We start from the raw sequence: 23,000 nt of genomic DNA, 5'->3' as shown, positions 1-23,000 counted from the left end.
CTTCTAGGCCATGGTTGTCATGTAAAGTCATGCTGTGGCAGGCCCCACGTCGCCATGGAAGCAGAGGACGCTTGTCTCAAGCATCAGAAAAGTCAAGGTTGCTCAGAATCTGTACGGACCACACTCGCTAATTAGCTCAGTACAGAAGGAGCGTGTTAATGCCTATTCCACACAGTCATCATTAACATGTATGGAGAAATTATTATATAATAGTGTTGAATGCTCAGTCACAGCTTAAGTAAAACTGCACTTTGTTAATTACTATATCACACAGTTGTGAGGAAGCAAAGTCACTACAAGCAGTACCAGGTGTCACACTCCAGGACATGTTGATAAAAGATTGCTGGTGTTGCTATTATTTGTAGAAAGACAAAGGTTAGAAGTATTACACTGTGGTGGTGTATATCTATGTATTATATATACTTAGATTTACTTACGTAGAACATCTGAAGAGTTATTGTCCGAGAAACTTCCCAGCGCATATTTTTGAGAAAGGGGCCTGGGGACCGGGAGCGGGAGAAACTCTTGTCCTTCCCATTTACCTGTTGGTGGTGAGTAAAGTGTGGTTTGCATTTATTATGGCAAGAAGAGGTTCGGCTTTTCTGAATGGATAGAATAGTATTCAAGTTTATTATGAAGGCAATATCCAGGGCCTAGGGAGGTAACTCAGTGAGTAAGACCTCTTAATATTCTTGCAGAGGAGTGGGGTTCCTAGCACCCACATCAAGTGGCTTATAGTCGCCTGCCACTCCAGGTCCAGGGTCTTCACTACTCTCTTCAAGCATCCAAGGACGGCGACACATATGTTTGTACACATGCATGCAAATAGATAAATGAATAAATAAAGTGCCGGAGAAGTGGCTCCAGGGCTGAGAGCTTCCTCCCCCAGCAGAGGACCGGAGTTCAGTTTCCAGCACCCATATCCGGTGGCTCAAAACTTCCGTGACTCCAACTCCAGGGGATTTGTATTTTTCTGGCCTCTGGGCACCGACACACATAATTCTTCAAATGTTTTTATATGGCAATATTCCCCCAGCTCCTCGAAGTGGAGCTAAGCCCCTGATGAGGCATACCAGGTCTGGGCTCTGGAGAAGGTTTTAAATTTCAGTCCTCTCACCTTGAATAAGAGGTGATAGCAGCTGCCATGTGGAGAGGTCATTAGATGCCATAGCATAATGAAATCCAAAGTAGTTAACGCTGCTGTATCGTAAGGCTGTGTCAGGACCTTTGCTTGGCCTATCAGTCTTTCCATTTACCTAAAGTTACAGGGCCTGGTCCCCAAGCCATGCTGCTTCCCAGGACAGCCCCAAGACCCAGGCCTCTCGCCTGTGCTTTCAACTGACCTACTATGTGTCAGCAGCCATGGGCACCTTACTTACCCTTACTGGCCAAATATGAAGGCCATTCCAGAGGAAGGAGATGGTTGGTGAGGTACAGAAAGGGGCGCGGACCTAATGGATCTCCTGGTAAGTCTCCAGGATTACTTACTCAGAACCTTTTGAGCCCAGTATTTTGAGTTTGTAACGGAAACTTCGTTATATAGGCATGATTGATTTACTTATTGGCCATTGACAACCAACCTACTCGACCATTATCCCTCTTTCCCTGGCTGAAGATTGGAGTTGGGGCTAAAATCCCCATTATGGGGATTCATGTCTGGAATGCTGTTTCCCAGCTGGTGGGGTTATTTGTTGTAGGGCCACAGAACATTTAGGAGGTGGGACCTAGGTCACTAAGAGCAGGCTTCTGAAGTGGGCAGCCGTCCCTAGTTGGGGCCACTGTGCTATGATGCTGGCCTCCTCCATCCTTACTGTGCCTATTCCTGTGTGATGGGCTGAAATTCCTAAAACCATGAGCTCAAATAAACCTTTCCTCCCTCAATATTTCTGTCAGTATTCTGTCACAGTAACACAAAAGTAATAAGCCCCAACCATCTAGTAACTGCCAACATACCAAACCTCACCAACATACCAAACTCGGGTCACTAGAAAATCCTTAAGTTTGGGGAGTTGTGTGTAAGGACACTGGATGAAGACCAAAAATATAACAGTTCATATAACAGTTTCAACCAAGATGCTCACACTGTGAGCAAACAAAACGATGGCAGACGGAAGAGACTCATCAGCGTCTCTTGAAGGCAGAGATCACTACACTATTTAATCTAGCTTTTTGTTTTACTAAGTATGTAGGATTTCGTTTGCCATGGTCAGCATTGACACAACAATGCCCTATCACAGATCAGCATGTAGGCTTTGCCCACGGAGCCCAGATACCATAGGCATGTCCAGATCAGAGACTTAACAGGAAGCATGCCCTCCCATTCATGAAATGGAAGCAAGGGGATAGATGCAATAAACCAGCAGTAATGCCTGCTTAAGAAAGTGGAACGCCGTATAGTGATCACTCTCCATAGCCCCTGTGTCTTCAACAGGCATGGCAGATGTGGACTGATTTGCTAGGGATGGGATGATTGATGGAGCTGCTCATGGCCTCCCCAGGTGGACACTCCAGAAAGGACATCTTGGGCTGTCTTTCTCCCATAGCTTGTTTGTTTTGTGGTGTGAGTCTCTAAGCCTCGTGATTAATACCCTGAAGAGACTGAGACATCGCAGGCCTGTGCTCTCTCATCAAGCATTTGATGAACTGTCTGGTGTTTAGACTTGACGCTTAGTAAGCAGAGTCACACATGGAGACTAGCTCTGGTCCTTGAAGTCTGAGCTCAGTCTCTTAGCAGTAGACCTCTGGGGACTTTGTCCTTCCTTAGGCCTTTCCCGCAACACAAATTTGAATGGCCTAGGGTGATAAGGCAAAAGTCACATGGGCCTCAGCTGCTGGCCAGAGGATAGACCTTAAGGAAAGCAAAGATTTGAGGCCTCCAAGCTCTTCCTGGATCTTGGACTTAACTTTGCCTTGGTTAGAGGAAACAGTTGTCTGAACTCTTTGTATTGCACTTCACGGACATAACAGGGCCAAAGCACGATGACTTACTCTCAGGTGGTCTAGCCTCAAAGTAAAGGTTTTCTATCTGGAACAGCTTTCCAATTGCCACAAGAAGTCACACATGCACACATGCGCACAAACCTTACCGTTCTACTCTCTACCAGGACTCTACAGCTCCCGGTTGCCCCCTGGCCCATCTTGACTTTACTGCTGCTTGCAGCGTTTCAACCCAAAGCCCTTTTCCTAAAGATGTTTTTATTGGCTAAAGCGACAGAAAGGTGTGGAGAGGACCAAGTATTGCTCCTGATGCCGTCAGACTCCTTTCTCTCCAGCTCTGTTTTCAAGCCTATAACTTATGCCTGAAGTCCCACGGAAATCCTTAGAGTTGAGCTGTCCCTTTCTTCCCCAGCTTTGGCCTTATACCGAGCAACCTGGTCGCTGTGGGGGTGGGCCGGGAGGAAGCACAGCCATTAGCCAGACCTAGGTGCATTCAAATACACTCAAGCTCTGGCGGGCAAAGGCTGGTTCTCCAGAGAGGGAACAGTGCCCAGGATATCTCAAAACTATGCAACATACTTGGATTAGACAAGAGAGCTGGGAGCAGGAAATGATTTGGAGAATGCAAATTGCTGAATTGTCTTTCCTGAGCTGTTTGATGAGCCCTTTGCTTAGCCTCGTTGAATAGAAGAATAATGTGCACACACATGCACACTGCTTGTAATACTCAATCTTTTATAAAGCCAAAGTATCGTTTTAACATAGTCAATACCAAAATTTAATGAGCTGTTGGTCTGGTGGAGATGGGTTAAAAAGCTTATCTACGATATCCTGAGTGTAGTGGGATCTCAACACTGGAGAGCTGGAGACGAATGGATTCGTGGAACTCACTCACTGGCCAGCTAGACCTGCCTACTGTACAAATTTGGGACCAGGCTATCCTCGAACTCAGAAATCCGCCTGCCTCTGCCTCCCAAGTGCTGGGATCAAAGGCTTGCGCCACCACCGCCCGGCTAAGAGTCTTTATCTTAAAAATCAAGATAGATGTTACCCAAGGAGCAACACCTGAAGTTATCCTGTGGCTTCCACACACACAAAATTCATAGGTTTTTTGCTTTGTTTTGTTTTGTTTTAAACCAAATGTGTCATTAAGACTTGTAGAGTATAGTGTGTAGGTTGGGGAAAACTGATGGCCAACGGCTGCTGCTATGGACTGGGTTAGTCAAAAACTTTTCATTAGCAAGCCAGATAGCCATCATCCTCTGGTAAGCTACCTGTATCCCATATCATAGGCAGTTAATCTGGAGCTTGGTACCCATTGTCCTGCCAGGTGTCTCCAGTTGTGGAGACACCTTGCTCTGAACACCCATAATACTCAGACGTTAACTACTTGCCAAGCACTCGGTCTTCTGGCTTGGATTATACACCGGGGAAGGAAGAGACTCCTCCCCTTCCTGCGTACCTTGGTTCCTAACCGCAGTTCCCAGTAGATAGAATATGTTAAAGGGATTTTCAGTGGAGTGAAAAATAAGTTTAAAACTTCCATGAAGGTTTCTCACTTGCCAGATATTAGTGCTGTTGGTTGTAGCTCGTGATGGTGTATTTGCAATGTTTATTTTTTCTGATGAAGGGCTGTGTGTAGCCTGTCGCTCGTTGTGTTCCTCAGAATCACTCATCTGATGAATGTATATAGAAAGAGTGATGGAATATCCACAGATCCCCGCTCTCTGCCAAGCTGCAGGATGCAAAGATAAATGGGAACTGTCTGTCTTAAAGGAAATGAGAAGCAGAGAAGTATCCATTAAGTGTTGGGGTATAAGCAAATACAGTATCTAGGGAACACGGAGGAGTGAGTATCCAACCAGGTCAGATGGAGAAGTCCCGTGAATGTGAACTTGCGTTCCACAGTGCATGAGATGTTCTTAGCAGCCAGCCCTGTGCCCAGCACATACATTGAAACGGTGGATAAATGATGAAGCCAGAGCTGAAGAGAGTCACTTTGTTCAACCATCCAAGTGTAGGGACGGGAATCACTGCAGGGGCAGGGAGTTTGTGCGATGGGTTGGCCTTCTGAGTAAGACCCCGACTGTGGGTGACAAGTCACAGAGTGGGATAGACAGGAACAGGACCACTGACAGCTGTCTCTCCTTCTGACTACAGGCAAAGCGAAGGCTGGAACTGGGCGAGAGTGGCCATCAGTACCTCTCAGATGGTCTAAAGACCCCCAAGGGCAAAGGAAGAGCTGCACTACGGAGTCCCGATAGTCCAAAAAGTAAGGATGCCTTCATCTGTTTCCCTGTTCTCCTTGGTGTGGGACTCCCAACTCGCAAAGCTTGTGGCTGTGAGGGTGCCAAGGTGTGAATAATTTTTGGCATGTTTTCTTCTTTACTTCTTTCTGTGCCTGTCCAAAAATAAAAAAATAAAATAAAAATAAAATACAATTTCTTCTGGCGCCTAGCAAAAGGCACTAGTCACTCCAGTACCTGAATGCATTTGCATTTTGAACTAGTCAAATTTAATTTTCCCATCCCTTAATGGATGTCACTTGAGTGCAAGGGTGGAGGCGCGTGTGGTGGCATAAATGATGCCTCTGCCTACTTTGCTCTCCAGCTCATCACACCGTAGCCTAGAAACTGGGCAGAGCTTGCCTAGCATGAGGAGGCCTGGGCTCAGTCCCCAGCACACATAAACTGACTGTGGTCACGCGCATCCATAGTCCCAGCATTTGGGAATCGGATGGGGATATGTCATGAGTTCAGCATCAGCCTCAGCTCCATGGTGAGCTCAAGGCCAGCCTGGGATACGTGATACCTTATCTCAGGAAGGAGCCAAAAGCGAAAGTAGTAGTTGTGCTAAGCTGCAGCTAATTTCTGCCTCAGTGAGTACTGTGGTCATGTCATTTGAGAAGGAAACGAATACGTCATAAACAGCCAATCATCTCTTCTGTCTCTGCACTGAATGCAAAAGCTAACTTAGACTTGGCTCGCCTGTCCCCATGGTTTCTCTGTTACGCATCTGCAGTCTATGTGTAAGGGCTAAATCAGAACCTTAACGTGTGCTCCCACAGCGAATAGCACAATACTAAACAATGACATTTCCTTTAAAGGAGGTGGGGAGCTTGAACTTTGGGGGCTATTCTTCATCAAAATAAGATTTTTTTCTGAAAGATGGATTGACAAGGGATAACTCAGCAGCCCCTGAAGGGCTGGTGAGCTCGAGCCTGTTTGAGACCCTGTTTTGAACAAAGGTGACCTGGCTCTGTGAGTTTGTGCTTCTTAAATGAGATTCTCAGAGGCCTCTGCACTTTTTCATCCATTCAACAGAAACTTTTGAACACCTAGACCCCCAGAGAATAGGCTAAGAGGACATAGAAACTACTGACAAAGAGTCCAAGAAAATGTTATTGCCAACACAGTAAATCTTAATCATCTTCTCCTTTTCTGATAAAAACCACCTCATAGCTTTCTATAACTTATCCCCAAACAACAACCAGCTTTGCTTTCGATACTAATCTGGCTGCCGTGGGAAAGAGGGCTTGCTTAGCTGCGAAGAAACCCTTCATTTCTTTACCTTTCCCCCTATCCCCCACCCGCTCGGTTTTTTGTTTTTCTTTAAGCTCCAAAATCTCCCTCAGAAAAAACGCGGTATGATACGTCCCTCGGTCTGCTCACCAAGAAGTTCATTCAGCTCCTGAGCCAGTCGCCTGATGGGGTCCTGGATCTGAACAAGGCAGCAGAGGTGCTCAAGGTGCAGAAGAGGAGGATTTACGACATCACCAACGTGCTGGAAGGCATCCACCTCATCAAGAAGAAGTCTAAGAACAACGTCCAGTGGATGTGAGTAGGAGCCCACTCTCTCCCCAGGCACAGCCAGCTCTTCTGGGCCTTTATGGCTGTTTCAGTTTATGCAAATGTTAGCTTCTACATTCAGACCCATACTTCTCCCCTCCCTTATTCCTCTTCCTCTTTTTCCCAATTTTCTCTTTCCCCCTCAAAGTTGTATGTAGAAAGTCACAGCAAGTAGAGTGCTTGCCTGGAAGGCATGAAGCCCAGGGGTCAGTCCCCAGCCCCACATATACCAGGCGTGGTATTGAACAACCCCAATCAGAAGTGCAAAGTCATCTTCCGGTACACAGAGAGTTTGAGGCTAGCCCAGGATACACGCAACCGCATCTCAAAAATAAATAAATAAATAAATGGTCTTTTAGCACAGGGTCTGTATTTGATTAGCGTAAATCAAGAAGATTGTGAGATTCAGTAGCCTCTCTGCAGTTATAAATTGGGAAGGAAGCTTTTAGTCATCACACTTAACATCTGTGCATGTGTGTGATCTGCAGATGCACACGTATGTCTCTGTTACTGTACCTTCGTCATCTGTGGATGAATATGAACAAACTCAATCATGAAGTAGAGTCATCCCTGAATTAACACGGTTTCTCTGTCAATGAAGGCAAGACTTCAATGTCTGGGTTTCTTCTGCAGAGATGTGTGCACTAATGTGTCTAATTCTGCATGATAATACCATTTGTGAATCATGGACAGAGCCAGGCATTTTATAAGCACGGCACTGAACTATTAAATCATATTAAAAGAGCCAAAACTGGTTAGGAGATGTTTTGAAAACAATATAATTTAAGGGCTGGCAAGGTGGCCAGGCAGTGGAAGGGTGGGCTCAAAATCCTGACAACCCAGATTCAATCCCTGAAAATATACGTTAAGGAGGAAGGAGTTAAGGAGGAAGGAGAGGATCAGTTGTCCTTTGGCCTCTGCACTCCCAACATGGCATGGTATATCCACACTCAGAATAAGTGGGGGGGAAAATGTCTAAATACAGTTCAAGGGCTGAGGTAACCTAGTGGTAGAAAACACTTGCCTGGCGTGCACTAAAGACAGCCCTGACTGAGTTCAGTCCTCAGTGCTATTAAAGTGGATTTCTATCTACAGTTGAACTGGTAGCTGTGTGTGTTTGGAATTGTGCACAGCTCAGGGACTCACTTTGACCTGTGCCTTAGAGAAACCTGTTAACTACTGCTCTTTCTTCTTACAGATGCCTAGCACACCTGTCCGTTTGTCCCCAGGCGTGCATGCATTAGGTGATGGGGGTGGAGGGGACCAGGTGGTTGTTTTTTTTTTTCCCCCCTCAGAATTTGAGACCAAACAATTAGTCTTTTTTTTTTTTTTTTTAAAGAAAGACCCTGAAAATAACTTTTCACCTGACTTCTGTGATGTGTGAAAAGTACGTGACTGTATTTATGAAAACTGTATTTATAAAGCTCTACTCTTGACACTCAACTAACAAACAACATGCTGTGGGGGAGGGGGGTTATTGACTGATTTCCCCCACCCCCTATCCCATCCCCCTACTCTTTAGCTCCTGTAAAGCACCGTAATCTGTGTTTGTTTGGGTTCTAGGGGCTGCAGTCTCTCTGAGGATGGGGGCATGCTGGCCCAGTGTCAAGGCCTGTCCAAAGAAGTGACCGAGCTCAGTCAGGAAGAGAAGAAGTTAGATGAGCTGATCCAAAGCTGTACCCTGGACCTCAAACTGTTAACCGAGGATTCAGAGAATCAAAGATATCCTTTGTGCTGCTGCTGCTGGTTAGAGCCTTCTGTGCTGTGTGCAGAGCTGGCAGACTAACTTGTTCATGAGGTAGATAGATGTTACTCTGGCATCGTGCAAACTACGTGTGTGTGTGTGTGTGTGTGTGTGTGTGTGTGTGTGTGTGTGTAAAATAAAGTACTTTTAGCCTATGTGGTATCATTATCAGTGTTGATAGCCAGGTGAGAACTGTTTTTCAAAGCATGGTATGTATGGTTAGAACATCTGAATACACTCACATCATAAGAACACACTATTAAAAGATGTCATAAGGTGTCTGGATCAGTATTGATGACAACATACAGCAGGTTTGACCTTGGCTTCCCAGAGTTTTGATGTGGGTTAGCTGTCATTGTTGGGTGGACGTTGTACATCGTGGTGCGCACTAGGCTCCGCACCACGATGTACAACGTCCACAAGCAGGACCTTGGCTTCCCAGAGTTTTGATGTGGGTTAGCTGTCATTGTTGGAGTTCTCAACCTTTATTTTCTTTCTTCCTTTCTCTCTCTCTCTCTCTCTCTCTCTCTCTCTCTCTCTCTCTCTCTCCCTCCCTCCCTCCCTCCCTTTCTCTTTCTTTCTTTCTTTCTTTCTTTCTTTCTTTCTTTCTTTCTTTCTTTCTTTCTTTCTTTCTTTTTGTAGCATTTGGAGTTTGCTGTGTCTATTTGGTCGTGCTGCAGTTGAAGATAGAAAAGTAAACTGTATCTGGGTTTCCTGGGACTGCCTGTAATCCTGGCAACAGGGAAACTGAATCCTGAGTGCACAGCCACCCTGGCTACAACCACAGGGCCCTATCTCCCTTCCAAGTACTAACCAGGCCCGACCCTGCTTAGCTTCCGAGATCAGACGAGATCGGGCGCATTCAGGGTGGTATGGCCGTAGACCACAGGGCCCTATCTCAAGGGAAAAAAACAAACAAGCAAATGAGAAATTATACTTTTCAAAGTCAGGTGTGGTGTTGCACATTTGTGACAGCAATATTTGAAAGATAAAGACAGAATGATCAGGGGTTCAAAGCCAGCCTGGGCACTATAAAGTTTAAAGTTAGTTTAGGGTACATGAGCACCTGTCTCAAACAAAGCGTAAAAATCAAGAGTTCAGGTTGTATGTGTCTGCCTAGGGAGTTTGAGGCCAGAGTAGAAATCTTTTCTTTAAAGAAAGCAAAAGCAAGATGTGGAGGTATGTGCCTTTAATGCCAGTGTTCGGGAGGCAGGTAGAGTTCCAGGCCAACCCTTCTACATAATGAATTCCAGACTAGCTACAACTTCATAGTGAGTATGTCCTGTCCACCTTATCTCAAAAAATTAAATAAAATTTTAAGAATAAAAGAGCCTGGTGTGGTGGTGCAGAGACAGACAGATCTTTATAAATTTGAAGTCAACCTCATCTCCATAGCAAGTTCCAGGCCAGCCAGGGCTACACAGTGAGCTCTGTCTCTGAATACGTGAATGAATAGGAGATGGCCCAGTAGGTAAAAGGTGCTTCCTCCAAGCCTTATACACCTGAGTCTGGTCCCTGGATCCAGGAGATAGATGGACTTGAAGGAGAGACTCCTGCAAGTTTTCCTGACCTCAGAACTCATACTGTGACATGCACTGTGCACACACAAAAAAAGGAAGGAAAGAAAGAAAGAAAGAAAGAAAGAAAGAAAGAAAGAAAGAAAGAAAGAAAGAAAGAAAGAAAGAAAGAGCGAGAGAGAGAAAGAAAGAAATCAACAGTGGGACTTTTTAGCTCATTGTTGAATTGGAGCTCCTTTTTGGAAAAGCTGTGGTTACACACGATTGACAGCTGTCCTTAGGGTGCTCTCGACTTTTTCTGGGACCTTTGTTACCAAACAAAACAAACAAATAAACAAAAACAGTTTTCTTGAAACCACTGACCAAGAAACAGGTTTCAGAGGGAGCACTTATTTATTTATTTATTTATGTATGTATGTAAGTACACTGTAGCTGTCTTCAGACACTCCAGAAGGGGGCGTCAGATCTTGTTACGGGTGGTTGTGAGCCACCATGTGGTTGCTGGGATTTGAACTCAGGACCTTTGGAAGAGCAGTCGGGTGCTCTTACCCTCTGAGCCATCTCACCAGCCCGAGGGAGCACTTTTAAGTTTGTAACTTAGAAAATGTATTTAGGAAATTTATCTCGATCCTCCATTCAGCTCCCAGTCTGATAGAGCTTGTTCACAGATGTGTGGATTCTGCTCCCTGCAGTTTGTTGAGTAATTATAGGTGAGTTTTATTCTGGTAAGCTCATGTCACATAGCTTTTTGACAATGAGCTCAAGCTCAGAAACCTGGTTGTCAGCTTATAGAGTAATCCCTAAAAACAAACAAGCAGAAAGCAGAACCATCCAGAGGTCCGGAATTGCTCCTATTGGCCTCTTTGGTGGGCTAAGTGGTGGCTGAAAGCCCAGAATCCTGAGATTTGAGAAGAGAATGCTGAGATTTGGAGAAGAGAGTCCAGTACAACCAAACACCGAAGTGTGTGGGTTCATTCATTCGTTCTTATTTTAAAAGCTGACCAGTCAGAAGGTGGCAGGCAGATCCCCTGAGTTTGAGGCCAGCCTGGTCAACATAGCAAGTCCCAGGCCAGCCAAAGCTACATAGAGAGACTCCATGTTTCAAAAAACAAACCAAAAGTAAATAAATATAAGAGTTCTGACCTCCATAGTCATCAGACATGCACATGGTGCACATACCTATATGCATTCAAAATATTCATACACTTAAAAAAAACAGTTTGTTTTGTTTTGTTTTAAGCGTACTAAAGGGCTGGTAAGATGGCTCTCAGTGGGTAAAAGTGCTTCTTGCTGCACAAGCCTGGCTGGGACCTGAGTTTGATGTATGGAAACCGTAATGGACGGAGAGAAGCTGTCAACTGACTACCACACTTGCACACACATACATACACACACACAAAGACAATAAGAAGTAATTTTTTTAAAGTTACTTGACTAAAAACACATGTTATATCACCTGTGTCCCTCCATGTCAATTAACAAGAGAATGCCTTGAGCCTGTTGTCTCTACTGCTGAATGTCTGTCTCTAGCTGAGTTTTGTGAGAGCGTTTGTCAGCCAGTTGAGTAGCATGGTCTTTCGTGATATCCTTTCAGACCTAACTTCCAGGACATTGACAGGAATTGTTCAGTACTTGGGAGTAACTATGGAGCATCGTGAAATGTTAATTTATTCTTTTTAGCTAAGTCATTGTATCTTAAATTCATTCAGTTGCGGAGCACCTGGGAGTTGCTGCTCACCTCCTTGGGAACCCTGAAATGTTCTAGTGATAATAATAATGAGGGTAATTTTTCTACAGAAATAATGATGCTCTGATCTCTAGGCGCTATGCAATCACACCAGCCCAGGTGCACCCGAGTAAACAGGCTGTCTGCCCGAGCAAGCAGTAGACTCCATTCTTCCTCTGATGTATTTGCTCCTTATTCATTCATTCGGTGGCTGCTGACACTTGCTAATAGCAAGCAGAAGTAGCTGCCGTCTCAGATTTTGATTAGCAAATCTTACCTCCCCACACCCCGCTGCAGATTAGGACCATCTGTCAATCAGTTTGATTGACAGGGCACTTCGCTGGAGTTCATGGACTACCAGTACACAAGGTTGGCAGGATAAAGTATAGATTTCTTTTAGTCTTAAGCATCAACCAGAAAGGACGGGGGCCATGAGGAATCCATTTACCTGATGATCCAGAAGGGAAGACATACCTATTCTTTTAAGTCGTGAAACCATGGGAAATTGTCTATGTCTGTTATGTTGTGTTCATGATAGCTACGTCTGTGGCAACTAGATAGAAGATTTCCTTAACGCTTCTTACGTTAGCTTATGTTACATATCAAGATATTCGAAAAATTAGTGGCCTTAAAGACCAAACTGTTATAGTTGTGAAAGCCCCTCCAGAAACGAGACTTGAAGTGCCTGACTCAATAGAGGTAAGGAGACAGCGACGCCGGCCATTTGTAGAGAACGTTCCAGAACTTCTGAACGCAAGCATCATTGACCCCTCCCAAGAACTTGATAATTCCTCCTCATTTATTTTCCATAACTTAACATTTAAAGGAGTTCAAAAGTTCCCTGTTTATTAAATGCCCAAAACGTCTGGTTTCAATTTAGAGGGGTGTTGGGGTCACAGCAGGCTTCAGTGCCCTGTTTTCTCAACTTTCTTTTTTCACAATTTGTTATCTGGTGGCTGTGATCAGTTTGAACCACTTGAGAAATTGTATGTTGATTGCCTTGTGTACGGGCATCCCCACTATGGATTTTAGAAGTAGCTCTCTGACCTAGCACATTTTAGGAATTCTTAAAAATCATTTGTAGCGTGTTTACTTTGAGAAAATTAAATGGGACCTTGGGGTAATCAATAGCCGAGGATATTGTAAGAAAGTAGGACGGGCGTCCTTGTAATTGCTTTCAGGTGTACTTTGATGAAATCAGCCTAGGCTGTAATTATAAGATAAAGGAACTATAGTGAAAAGAAAATACCTAGAATATTAAGAGATAATTCCTAAAATATTAAATTTACAAGGTAAACTTCATACCTTATACAATTACAACGTTATGACCTAGATGAAGAGAGCCTCTAAATACTCGTTTGCTGTGCAAGCTGAAGAGATGGCTCAGTGGTTATAGCACTGACCCCTATTCCAGAAGACCCAAGTTCCATTCCCAGGATTCATGTAGAGCAGCTCATAAGGACCTATAACTCCAGCTGCAGAAGATGCAGTGCCCTCTGGGCCTCTGGCCAACAGCCACACACAGGAATCTCTATTCACACAGATGTAGAAACATGCCTTTAAATAATGCACTGGAGAGGTGGCTTAGTAGTTTAAAACACTTGTTGCTCTGTGAGAGGAGCCTGCTTCAATTCCCAGCAGCCACGTGGCAGCTCACAACGTTCGGTAATAGCTTGTCAGGTACCCAGGCGTGCACACGGGTGTAAAGATGTATACACAAACAAATCAAATAAGAACAATTTTTTAAAAAATAATAGTAAGAAAGTAAAATCTTGGACTGGAGAGATGGCTTAGTGGTTAAGAGCATTGGCCTCTCCTCCAGAGGTCCTGAGTGGTTCCCAGCACCCACACAGCAGCTCACAGCCATCTATAATTCCTTTCTCAGAGGATCCAGTGCCTCACATCACCAACAGGCATACTTGCTGATGCATAAGGATGAGTTCAGGCAAAGTACAAGTACACATGAAACTCAATGAATAATTCTTTTTTTTAAATCCACTTACAATCCAATTATTTAAAAATAAATAAGTAAAAATATTTTCTAAAAACTGTGCTGGTCAATGGTGACACATGTCTTTCATCCCAGCACTTGGGAGGAAGGGAAGGGGCAGATGAATCTCTGAGTTCAAATCCAGCCTTGTCTACAGAGTGAGTTCCAGGAAAGCCAATATGCTTTATTTATTCTCTTACTCACTATAGCTCCTGTCACTCTAAAATACTGTGTATAAGTTGGTTATTAGAGTTTATAAATTGGGTATTGGAAAGATAATAGAAATTAAAAAATAGAAATAAGTTGTTTGGAACATTTAACAGACCTTTAAATAATTTGTAGGAAAATAATACAGCTAAAAAAGACGTGGACACCCACCCCTCAAATTATTTCTCTAGCAAGAATCAACAAACTTCTTAAAGCTCCAGGCTGTAGCTGTCTTTCATTTTGCAAGCATCATAATTTCTGTTTAGATTATTCACGTAGTAAACTCTAGTACATGTTACTACGTAATATGAAAACAGCCAGAGGCAATATGAAAATAGGCAGCATGAGAATGGCCACAAACTCTCCGTCCCAATAAAACTTTATTTACAAAGCCGGATGGGGGCATGGATTGGGCCTTCAGACTATAGTCATCTGCTGGCCCTTGCTCTGGGAGAATGTCAGTGCTGACAGACGAAGAGTGGGGGAGCAAAACGAACAATGAACGTCACCCCTCCTCATCAGTTTCAGGTGAGATGTGCTTTGGTTTTCACTTCTAAGTGAACTTGATCTCTTTCTTGGTTCTAGAGCCTACAAATCCATTTGGCAAGTACCCAAGGGCCCATTGAGGTTTACCTGTGTCCAGAAGAGACGGAAACACACAGACCCATGAAAACAAATAACCAAGACCACAATGGGAATATCCCTAAGCCCACTTCCAAAGGTAAACAAAGATTTCACTCTGAGACACGGGGTTTAGAAAGGAAGGCATGGAGAAGGACCTCATGGCTATGTCTTAACCAAATGCTTGGGTCCACTAGACTGATGCCATTATTGCTAGGAGTCACGTGTAACCCATTAAACTTACCAGAGTAACCAAAGTGCTGGGCAGTGCCTGCAAGTGGGCCTGGAATTTATAGGTGACACTAGCTGCTCCACCATGTTAAACGCCTGGTGTGAGGGTGACATGCTTGCCCTGTAGGAGTCAGGAAGGTGACTCCAAGTCCATTCTGAACTTGCAGCTGGGTCCTGGAGATCCACCAGTTGGCCATGACCTGCACCTCTTAAAGGCTTTGTGTTGTATGGAGAGAAGTTTCATGTTGTCGGAATAATTTTCTGAGGCATTATGATCAGTTTGTAGACTAAAATAATGATCTTGGTCCAAATGGTCCCTCACCCCTGATGAAGATGCTGCAGGCTCTTGAAAGCAGAAAACTGTTTCCTTGGCGTACTGGACGATGGCTGTAGACAGTCTTGGGTATCAGCCAGGCTTCAGTAGACATCTTGGATGATGCTTCTGAAGTCATTAGGGATGGAATTGAGAAGACAGCCTTGGTCAGCATCTTGGCCTCATCTTCCTCTTCTGGCCAGTAAGGAGAGGATCTATGCGATCAGAAAGCAGCAGGGACGGAGCAGCCCGCTTCTCCTTTCCTCCAGCTGAAGAAGAGCTCTTGGGAGCTTCAGCTTGGATTTTAAAGATACAGAAAACCTTTCTCCAAAAAAATAAAAGGTTCAACCGTGAATAGACTAGAACAAAACAAAGTGATGTCATTCTTCATGCCTGTTAGCCTAGTGGTGATCTGTGTCCTCCCACAGCCCCAGTGAGCTGAGGAGCAGCAGAATACACATCCTTCAAAAAAAAAAAAAAAAAAAAAAAGCAGGGNGTTTGTTTGTTTGTTTTCTCCTAACGTTGACTCNCCNCCCCCCCTTCTTCCCCCCCCCCCCTTACAGACTTGGCTTCTAACAACTCAGGACATAGTAACTGCTCGGTTTCTACAGCAAACCTCTCTCCTCTGGCCTCCCCAGCCAACCTTTTACAGCAGACTGAGGACCAAATCCCTTCCAACCTTGAAGGACCTTTTGTGAACTTACTGCCTCCCCTGCTCCAAGAGGACTATCTGCTGAGCCTGGGGGAGGAAGAGGGGATCAGCGATCTCTTCGATGCCTACGATTTGGAGAAGCTGCCTCTGGTGGAGGACTTCATGTGTAGTTGATTGGGCTTTGTACAAACGGTCCTTATAAACCAATATTTTTTTATCACGGAATTGGAAACGTGTGTCGCAGTGTTGTCCTTCCTACCTTCCTCCTCCAAGAGTATCATGAAGTAAACTTCAGAACAAAGCTGACATTTTGATGAATTAATTTTTTTGTTTTTTTTTGGTTTTTTGTTTTTTTTCTAAGCGCACAGTTGCAGGCTCCCTTGGGAAAGCCCTGCCTGGTCCCAGGCTCCCAAATCTTCCTGACGAGTCAGCACGTGAGAAGATGTGCAATCAGGTGTCTCTCACCTGTCCTTCCCTCCCCTCCTTCCTCTCCTTTCCTTGCGGACTGGCTTGCTGTGCCTAACGGATGGGCTGTTGACTGGGTCCGGCCGCCTGGCCCGTTTGGAAACAGCGCCCTCCCTTAACAGCAGTTCAAGCCGTGCCTTCTCTTGCAGAATGCATGTCTTTGTGAGTCTGCTACCATGGAATGGAATTCTGCCACCAATGCAAGCTTGAAGTCATGCAAAGGAATGACACGGATTTCTCCAACTCTTAGGAATATTTAAATTACTCTCATAATTCAGTGTAAGCTATGGGCCGCTAGTGTCCCGCTAAGAGGCTGCAAGAGCCTCCACAGCCTTTTGGATGAAGAACTTGTTTGCAAGTACTCATTGCAGATACAGAGACTGGTAGGGTTCTGCTGCTCGAAGCTGTTGTGGATTTCCCTGTCTCCATACCCCCCACTTCCACTGCCCCCATCCTGCGTATTTGTGAGTTTTCCCGGTTGATTACTTGTGACTTAGGAGTTCCTTGTGGGTTGTTTTAGAAGTTTTTATTTTTCTAGCTGCCATTGAAGCATTCCTGTGGCGCCCATCACTATTTCAATTGAATTGTTTACCTTAAAGCGAGTTTTGCAAATTCCTATTCCTTTAGCAGAGGGAGAGCACCTCTACTGATAAAAGCATCTAACCCCGTGTGACCTAAGGTCCACCAACCAGCCTCGTGCGAAGCATCCTCTGTCTTGCCTCCTTTCCCAGGAGGGGAGCTTGGAACGAGAACCGCTCCGGGGCTTGCTGACTCGAGTGGCCCACAGTGAGGACCTCGGGCCAGATGATACAGCTGTCCCGTGGAGCAGCAGGCATGGATCCCCTCCATCCTCGGGCTTCCCGGGCCCCTGCGACCGGGGAAAGGGCTCTAATGCCACACTCAGGGAGACCACTTCTCAGGATGCGGTCAGGTGGAGAGGCCCTAGGGAGAAAGGCATCCCATGGTGTGAGTGGCATTCTATCAGGGACACTTCCCTAAGTAGGAGCGAGGAGCTCCCACTGTGTCTGGGGGTGGACTAGTTCTATCCAGAACCCATTTGCCGCATCCACTGTGAGTGGGTGAGTTTGGACTAAGGGAGGTCAGGAGACGGGAAATGCACTGATAGAATGCCAGGGCGACTCCCTTGTTACTCCTCAGGAATGGTGTCCCAAACTGGAGGCTTTGTGTCAGCAAGGACCCTTCCAGTTACTTCCAAGAATAGCGTTCCCACTGGCAGGTGGCAACGGCCATCTTGTCCTGGTGTTGAATATGGCATAGTACCTCAAATCCATTCCTTGGATGCTAAGGGCTGCGGAAATGAGTTAGTCACGAAAACTAACCTCCGGCTGAGCAGTTTGAAACACTATGTGCCTGGCCTGCCCAGGAGGCATGTAGTAGGCACTCAACTCATACACATTTGATCGAGTTGAAAATATCCCTTGGGAAAACCTTTTACTAAAACCACAAGAACCCTGGCCAGTTTACTCTAGATAGATTTCCACAATATGCAAAGTGGTGGTGGTGGGGGGAGGGTGGAGACAGAAGACACCGGCACTTTAAACTCTGTGTGTGGGTATGCGTGGTGTATGTTTGGGAAGAAAAATCAAAGGTGCAGACTATCTTCCTCTCTCTTCAGCCTCCAGCCCCGGCCTCCTCCCCTCACACACTCTGGACTTGGTACCGAATAATCCCGTGTGGTCCTAGCTGAAGCACTGGGGTGGAGGAGGGAGGGGGAGCTTCGTGTTAAGTGCCTACTGGAAATGCACTGTGGGGTTTTTTCCTGTATGGGAAACCGTTTATGCCAAGCTTTCCCCCAATGCCCTGTATTTATCTCATCTGGTTAGCTGCCTCTGCTTCTGGCTTTGTGTAATTCTCTTTGCCAGCTGCATCGGGCTGGGTTTCTGTCCCCAAAGCCTAATGACTGAACTCACCTGGCTCTAGGTTGTTATGTGTTTGGTTGACTTTTCTTGTTGAAACTATTCGTATTGTAATGCCGTATTTATTGTTTTAAGAAACGAAAGGAATACTAATAAATCTTCAAGAGTTCTTTCAATGCATAATAAGACTTTCTCCAGTTAAGGGGCTTAACTGGCGTACGCAGTGTGAGACATCCATGCTCTAGTCTGTTCGCATTTAGGCGTTTTCTTTCTCGTAGTATCTGGCACACAAAATAGATGAGTACTACAGTATTTTTGTTACTTTAAGTCCTGAGATGCAGGTTCCCTGGTACCATTGAGTTGCTGCTACTAAAAGCTCACATGCGGAATGGCTGAAAGTTACACGTGTGCGAATGAAGACGCCGTGAGCCTCAGAACTAAAACTGTATAAAGGGCAACACATGAGCTGTCAAACAGTGTTAGGCGTGTGTTTGTGTACATAGCCGTTTTATTTAAGTCGATACAGTCCGCTCACATTGCCATTATTTACCAGGTTTGTACAGAGATAGCAATTCATTTGTAAACACTGCCAGAATATTTTCTAGCTGGTTTGTAATTTTTTAAGACCGTCGCCTTGGGTTTTTGTGTTTTGTTTCTGTTGTTTTCGCCTGTGACTCTCGTTTGCTTTTTTTTTTTTTTTTTTTTTTGTCGTACGTGTAGCTCTGTCTGTAAATAGAATCGCAGTATTTAAAGCTTTAGCTTTCAGGAAAAACGAAGTAAGAATCCAAGTGTGTGCATGACAGGTTGTGTGAGTGAGAGGGATCTGAGGAAGATGCCTTGCGGAGGAGGATGGGTGACAGTTGGCAGGGTGTGGGAGTGTCTTTCCTACGGGGTACATGCTTTTGTAAAAAGGAAGTGTTTCTCCCAACACTGGGAGTAGGCAAACTACTAATCAGTTTAGCTTTGTGTTGTATGCTAGTTTGAAAAAAATAATAATAAATAAATAAATAAATAATGTAATATAATGTAAAAATAGACAGACAAACAAACAAAAGCTTTTATGATGGATTTTGTAAATAGATTTGTTACAGGGTGACCTGTTCCAGCTGTGATCTTACCACTTCAAATGGATGTAATTTGAATAAATTTTGTATGGTAAAGGGTCAATAAAATGATTTTTTTTTTTTAAGAGTTCAGACTTGTGGATGGATTTTCTTAGTGTTATTCTAAGTTCTCATGGGATGGGGTGGAGATATATATATAGTTCCTAAATAGGTAATCACCGCAGAAGGAAACCTGTATACCTACCTAAGCAGCTACTTCCTACTTAATGCTGGTGGCAACTGCTAGTCCATTCTGCTGCTGAAGTTGCCTTTCTGAATATTTCCTATTATAGAGTAGGAAATATACAGTCTCTATGTTTGACTTTTTAGTCCAATTTCAAGGTTTATCCATTTAGTAGCATGGCCAATATTTCATTTCTTTTTATGCCTGAATGAATAATAGCCCATTATTCATTATGGATATGCCTCAATGTATTTATCCATAAACTGATGCATATTTGGGTGGTTTCCAACTGTAGACTATTAGAATTCTAGACACAATCTTTGAGTGTTCTGAGTATTTTCAAATCATCTATGAGTTAGCTCATGCTGCCTCCTTTTCTACCTTAGAACATAAGTTCTATGTTTTCTCTCTATAATGTATGTATGTATGTATGTATAACCTCAGTCCCTAGACTAGTACCTGCATGTACTAAACCCCTTGTAAATACTTAAATGAAAGTTCTTTTTCTTTCTTTCTTTCTTTCTTTCTTTCTTTCTTTCTTTCTTTCTTTCTTTCTTTCTTTCTTTCTTTCTTTTTGAACAAGGTGTAGCCCTAGTCATCCTGGAACTCAGAAGAGCAGATTGGCTTCTAACTCAGATCTGCCTGCTCTCCTTCCCAAGTACTGGAATTAAAGGTGTGCACCACCACCACCAGCCAATGAATGAAAGTTCTGATTTTGCACATTTAAACTGTTTTAAAAAAGAATGAAAGAAAAAACAAGGGTAGGCTGGAGAGATGGCTCACTGCTCTTCCAAAGGTCCTGAGTTCAATTCCCAGCAACTGCATGTGGCTCACAACCATCTATAATAGGATCTGAAAACCTCTTCTGGTGTGTCTGAAGACAGCTACAGTGTACTTATAGATAAAATAAATAAATCTTTTAAAACAAATCCCCAAGGGGCATATCGGTTCAGAATTTTTTTTGTTTTGCCTTTGCTTTTTTGTTCTTGTTGCCTATGTATTACTGTTCCTCAACTTGGATGCGACTGTCACATGTTCTTATTTGTGTACATTTTTTATATTTCCTTTTGTTCTGTGTAGAGTCATGTTCACTCAAAGCTTAGGACCTGGCTTTTCTGTCATCCAACATGGCTGTTGTCCTGTCCAAGGAAACCTGTGTATTTGGTCAGCAGGTCCAGTCTACCATCAAGCCAGTGACAAGCATAACCAAACAAAGATATATTTTTTTCTTTCAGCAGTCTACTGATACAGAGCTGGCAAATTAAAGAGTTTCTCATCCACAAAAACAGCTGAGAAGTTTAGACAGAGGGATCTGAGGCCAATCACATAGGGTTGAGTTATGTAGAAACATGGACTGAAGACGAGGATCTGTAAATATGTCAGAACCAAGCTTGGTTATTCTATAGGAATCGTGTCTGGTAAGGAAAAGCTGGGCATTAGCCTTAGTAACATTTAGAATTGGCATATAAGGGTTTTAAAGACTAAGCAGGTAAAGATATTTAGTGTCAAGTCTGATAATGTGAATTATTTTCCTATGACCTACAAGGTGGAAAGAAAAAACTAACTCCTGCAAGTTGCCCTCTGACCTCATAGCATAAATAATAAATACATAAATGAATGGAAATAATTTTTTAAAGATAGCAGATTATCCTATTAACAGGAATTTTGTACCACTCATCAGGATAAGTACTTTGGTTGTTCAGTCATGCCTCGAATGAACAGAAAGTGGTAGTTTTATGCCAGGTATTGTTCTAGGTGCGAGAGTTGCTGGGGGTGGAGGAAGGTAGGTATAGTTACTTGGCAGAGAAGGAACATTTAACTAAGAAGCCAATGCAGATCTTTACACACCTTCCTGTCTAAAGCCATTTGTGGAAGATGCAGAAGAGCAGATGGCCTAGAGGCATACACACACACACACACACACAAAACCAAAAAAAAAAACAAAACAAAAAAAACGGAGGATCCAATCCTGTCCCTGGGAAGCTCTACAGAGCATCTGATGAAGGGTGGCTTGGGGCGGAGCCCAGTCTCATGCCTGTGCAGCTGAATGTGGGAGTGCTTGGAGGAGATTGACCAGATAAGACACAATTCAGACTCTCCTCAAGCAAACTGGTCCTTTGCTTGGTAGGGTAGCCTCAACCTGTATCTCAACTATAACCTTGACGTGAAGGAAATAACAAGATTCCGCTGTAAATCCCTGTGCTTTGACTAGGACCTGTCCCCTGCATGCTCATGAGCTTCAACACTTGGTGTCAGAATGGTGTCACAACATGTCACTACGTTAGTAGGTTATGGAACCTTAAAACTGAATTTAAAATTTATTTCTATTATTTAGTATGTAGCGGGAGAGGGGTATGTGCATGTCATCAGTGCACGAGCCTTTGGAAGCCAGAGGCATTGGATCCCCTGGAGCTGGACTTGTAGGCAGTTAGTTTTGAGCCATCAGAAGGATGTTGGGAACTGAATGTGGAACCTCTACAAGAGTAATATGTGTTCCTACCCACTGAGTCATCTCTCTTCAGCCTGGGTTGTGGAACCTTAAAAGATGGAGGAAATGAGTCACTGATGGCGAACCTAGGAAGTAGTGCTGTATCCTGTCCACTCTTTCTGACCGCAGATATGATCAGTGGCTTTAAAGTTCCATGTATTCCCCACCATGGTGGACCACATTCCCTTGAGCTGCTAGATAAAATAACGTCTCAATCTTCACTTTCTCAGGTATTTAGTCACCACAATAAGAAAAAATGACTGATGAGGTCATCTATCTGTCAGTAACCCACAAAAACTCCTGTACCAACTAGTTAGAAACAATCCGTCTGAAGTCAGATCTGATTATCCGTATTCGGTCTGCGGATAACTTCCAGGATCTGGAACTGTATGATGGAAGCAGAAATTCTGCATTTATATAGCAGCTCTCCAGAAGGTTGATCACTTTTACCAGCAAAAAGGAATTGAGCTCTCAGAACCCAGAAGAGGGGCATTCAATAAAGCCTCAAGTTCTGGAGTAAGATGGTATTCCATCACTTTCCCCCAGGCGATATTATAAGGAGACCCAGGCTAAGAAAGGAGAGGTGGTGGTAATCCAAGGACAGAAGGAAGGAAGAAGCAGGTGACTGGACAGCTAAGCACAGAGGAAGATAAGAAACCATCCATATCTTCTGACACAGCCAGGAAGTCCAGCCCATGTCCACAAGATAAGCCTGGAGGGTATAGACAGCTTACAATGTCAGGCTGGAAGTCCTAGACAGGAGAACATGGTGTGCCTGACTTTGCTTGCAGGTTAGCATGCTCTCAGGTCGTGGAGTGCTACATCAGGGAGCCATCTCCTGAGGACAATGAAACTTGTTTGGACTGAGCTACCCTGAAGACCAGAAATAAGGAACAAGTCAGGAAAGCTGAGCACAGCCTGCAGCAAGGTCTGGAGGGTGGCCAACCAGAGGTCCTTGTAGATGGGGGAAGAATGAGACATTGAAGAAAGGCTGCTGGCTGAGCTCTGAGCCCAAAGTCTACTAGATGTCCAGATTCTGCAGCATCCTCCCTTTGGGTGGGTTATTGTTTGTTTGTTTTGTTTTGTTTTGTTTTGCC

The 23,000-nt window shown here is 44.2% G+C and overlaps 1 protein-coding gene and 1 pseudogene across 4 annotated transcripts in view; one reads left to right on the top strand and one right to left on the bottom strand.

The window, feature by feature from the left end:
* The window catches only part of E2f3 (E2F transcription factor 3), a 79,297-nt gene extending 59,978 nt beyond the window's left edge, over window positions 1-19,319 (top strand). For 2 of the 4 annotated variants that reach the window (XM_021215494.2, XM_029547438.1), the window contains exons 2-7: window positions 5,098-5,209; window positions 6,554-6,773; window positions 8,349-8,507; window positions 12,357-12,471; window positions 14,555-14,690; window positions 15,698-19,319. In XM_021215494.2, the coding sequence (XP_021071153.1) occupies window positions 5,098-5,209; window positions 6,554-6,773; window positions 8,349-8,507; window positions 12,357-12,471; window positions 14,555-14,690; window positions 15,698-15,960 (1,005 nt within the window). In that variant the 3' untranslated portion in view covers window positions 15,961-19,319. The remainder of the gene's footprint in view (window positions 1-5,097; window positions 5,210-6,553; window positions 6,774-8,348; window positions 8,508-12,356; window positions 12,472-14,554; window positions 14,691-15,697) is intronic. The other 2 variants (XM_021215496.2, XM_021215495.2) reach the window with 2 other exon arrangements.
* LOC115065619 lies at window positions 9,287-9,413 on the bottom strand (annotated as a pseudogene).
* Window positions 19,320-23,000: the final 3,681 nt, after the last annotated feature.

This window comes from Mus pahari, chromosome 16, assembly GCF_900095145.1.
Source record: "Mus pahari chromosome 16, PAHARI_EIJ_v1.1, whole genome shotgun sequence".
NCBI classification, from domain to species: Eukaryota; Metazoa; Chordata; class Mammalia; order Rodentia; family Muridae; genus Mus; species Mus pahari.
The sequence above is the reverse complement of the archived record's forward strand: the minus strand, read 5'-3'. Positions and strand labels throughout refer to the sequence as shown.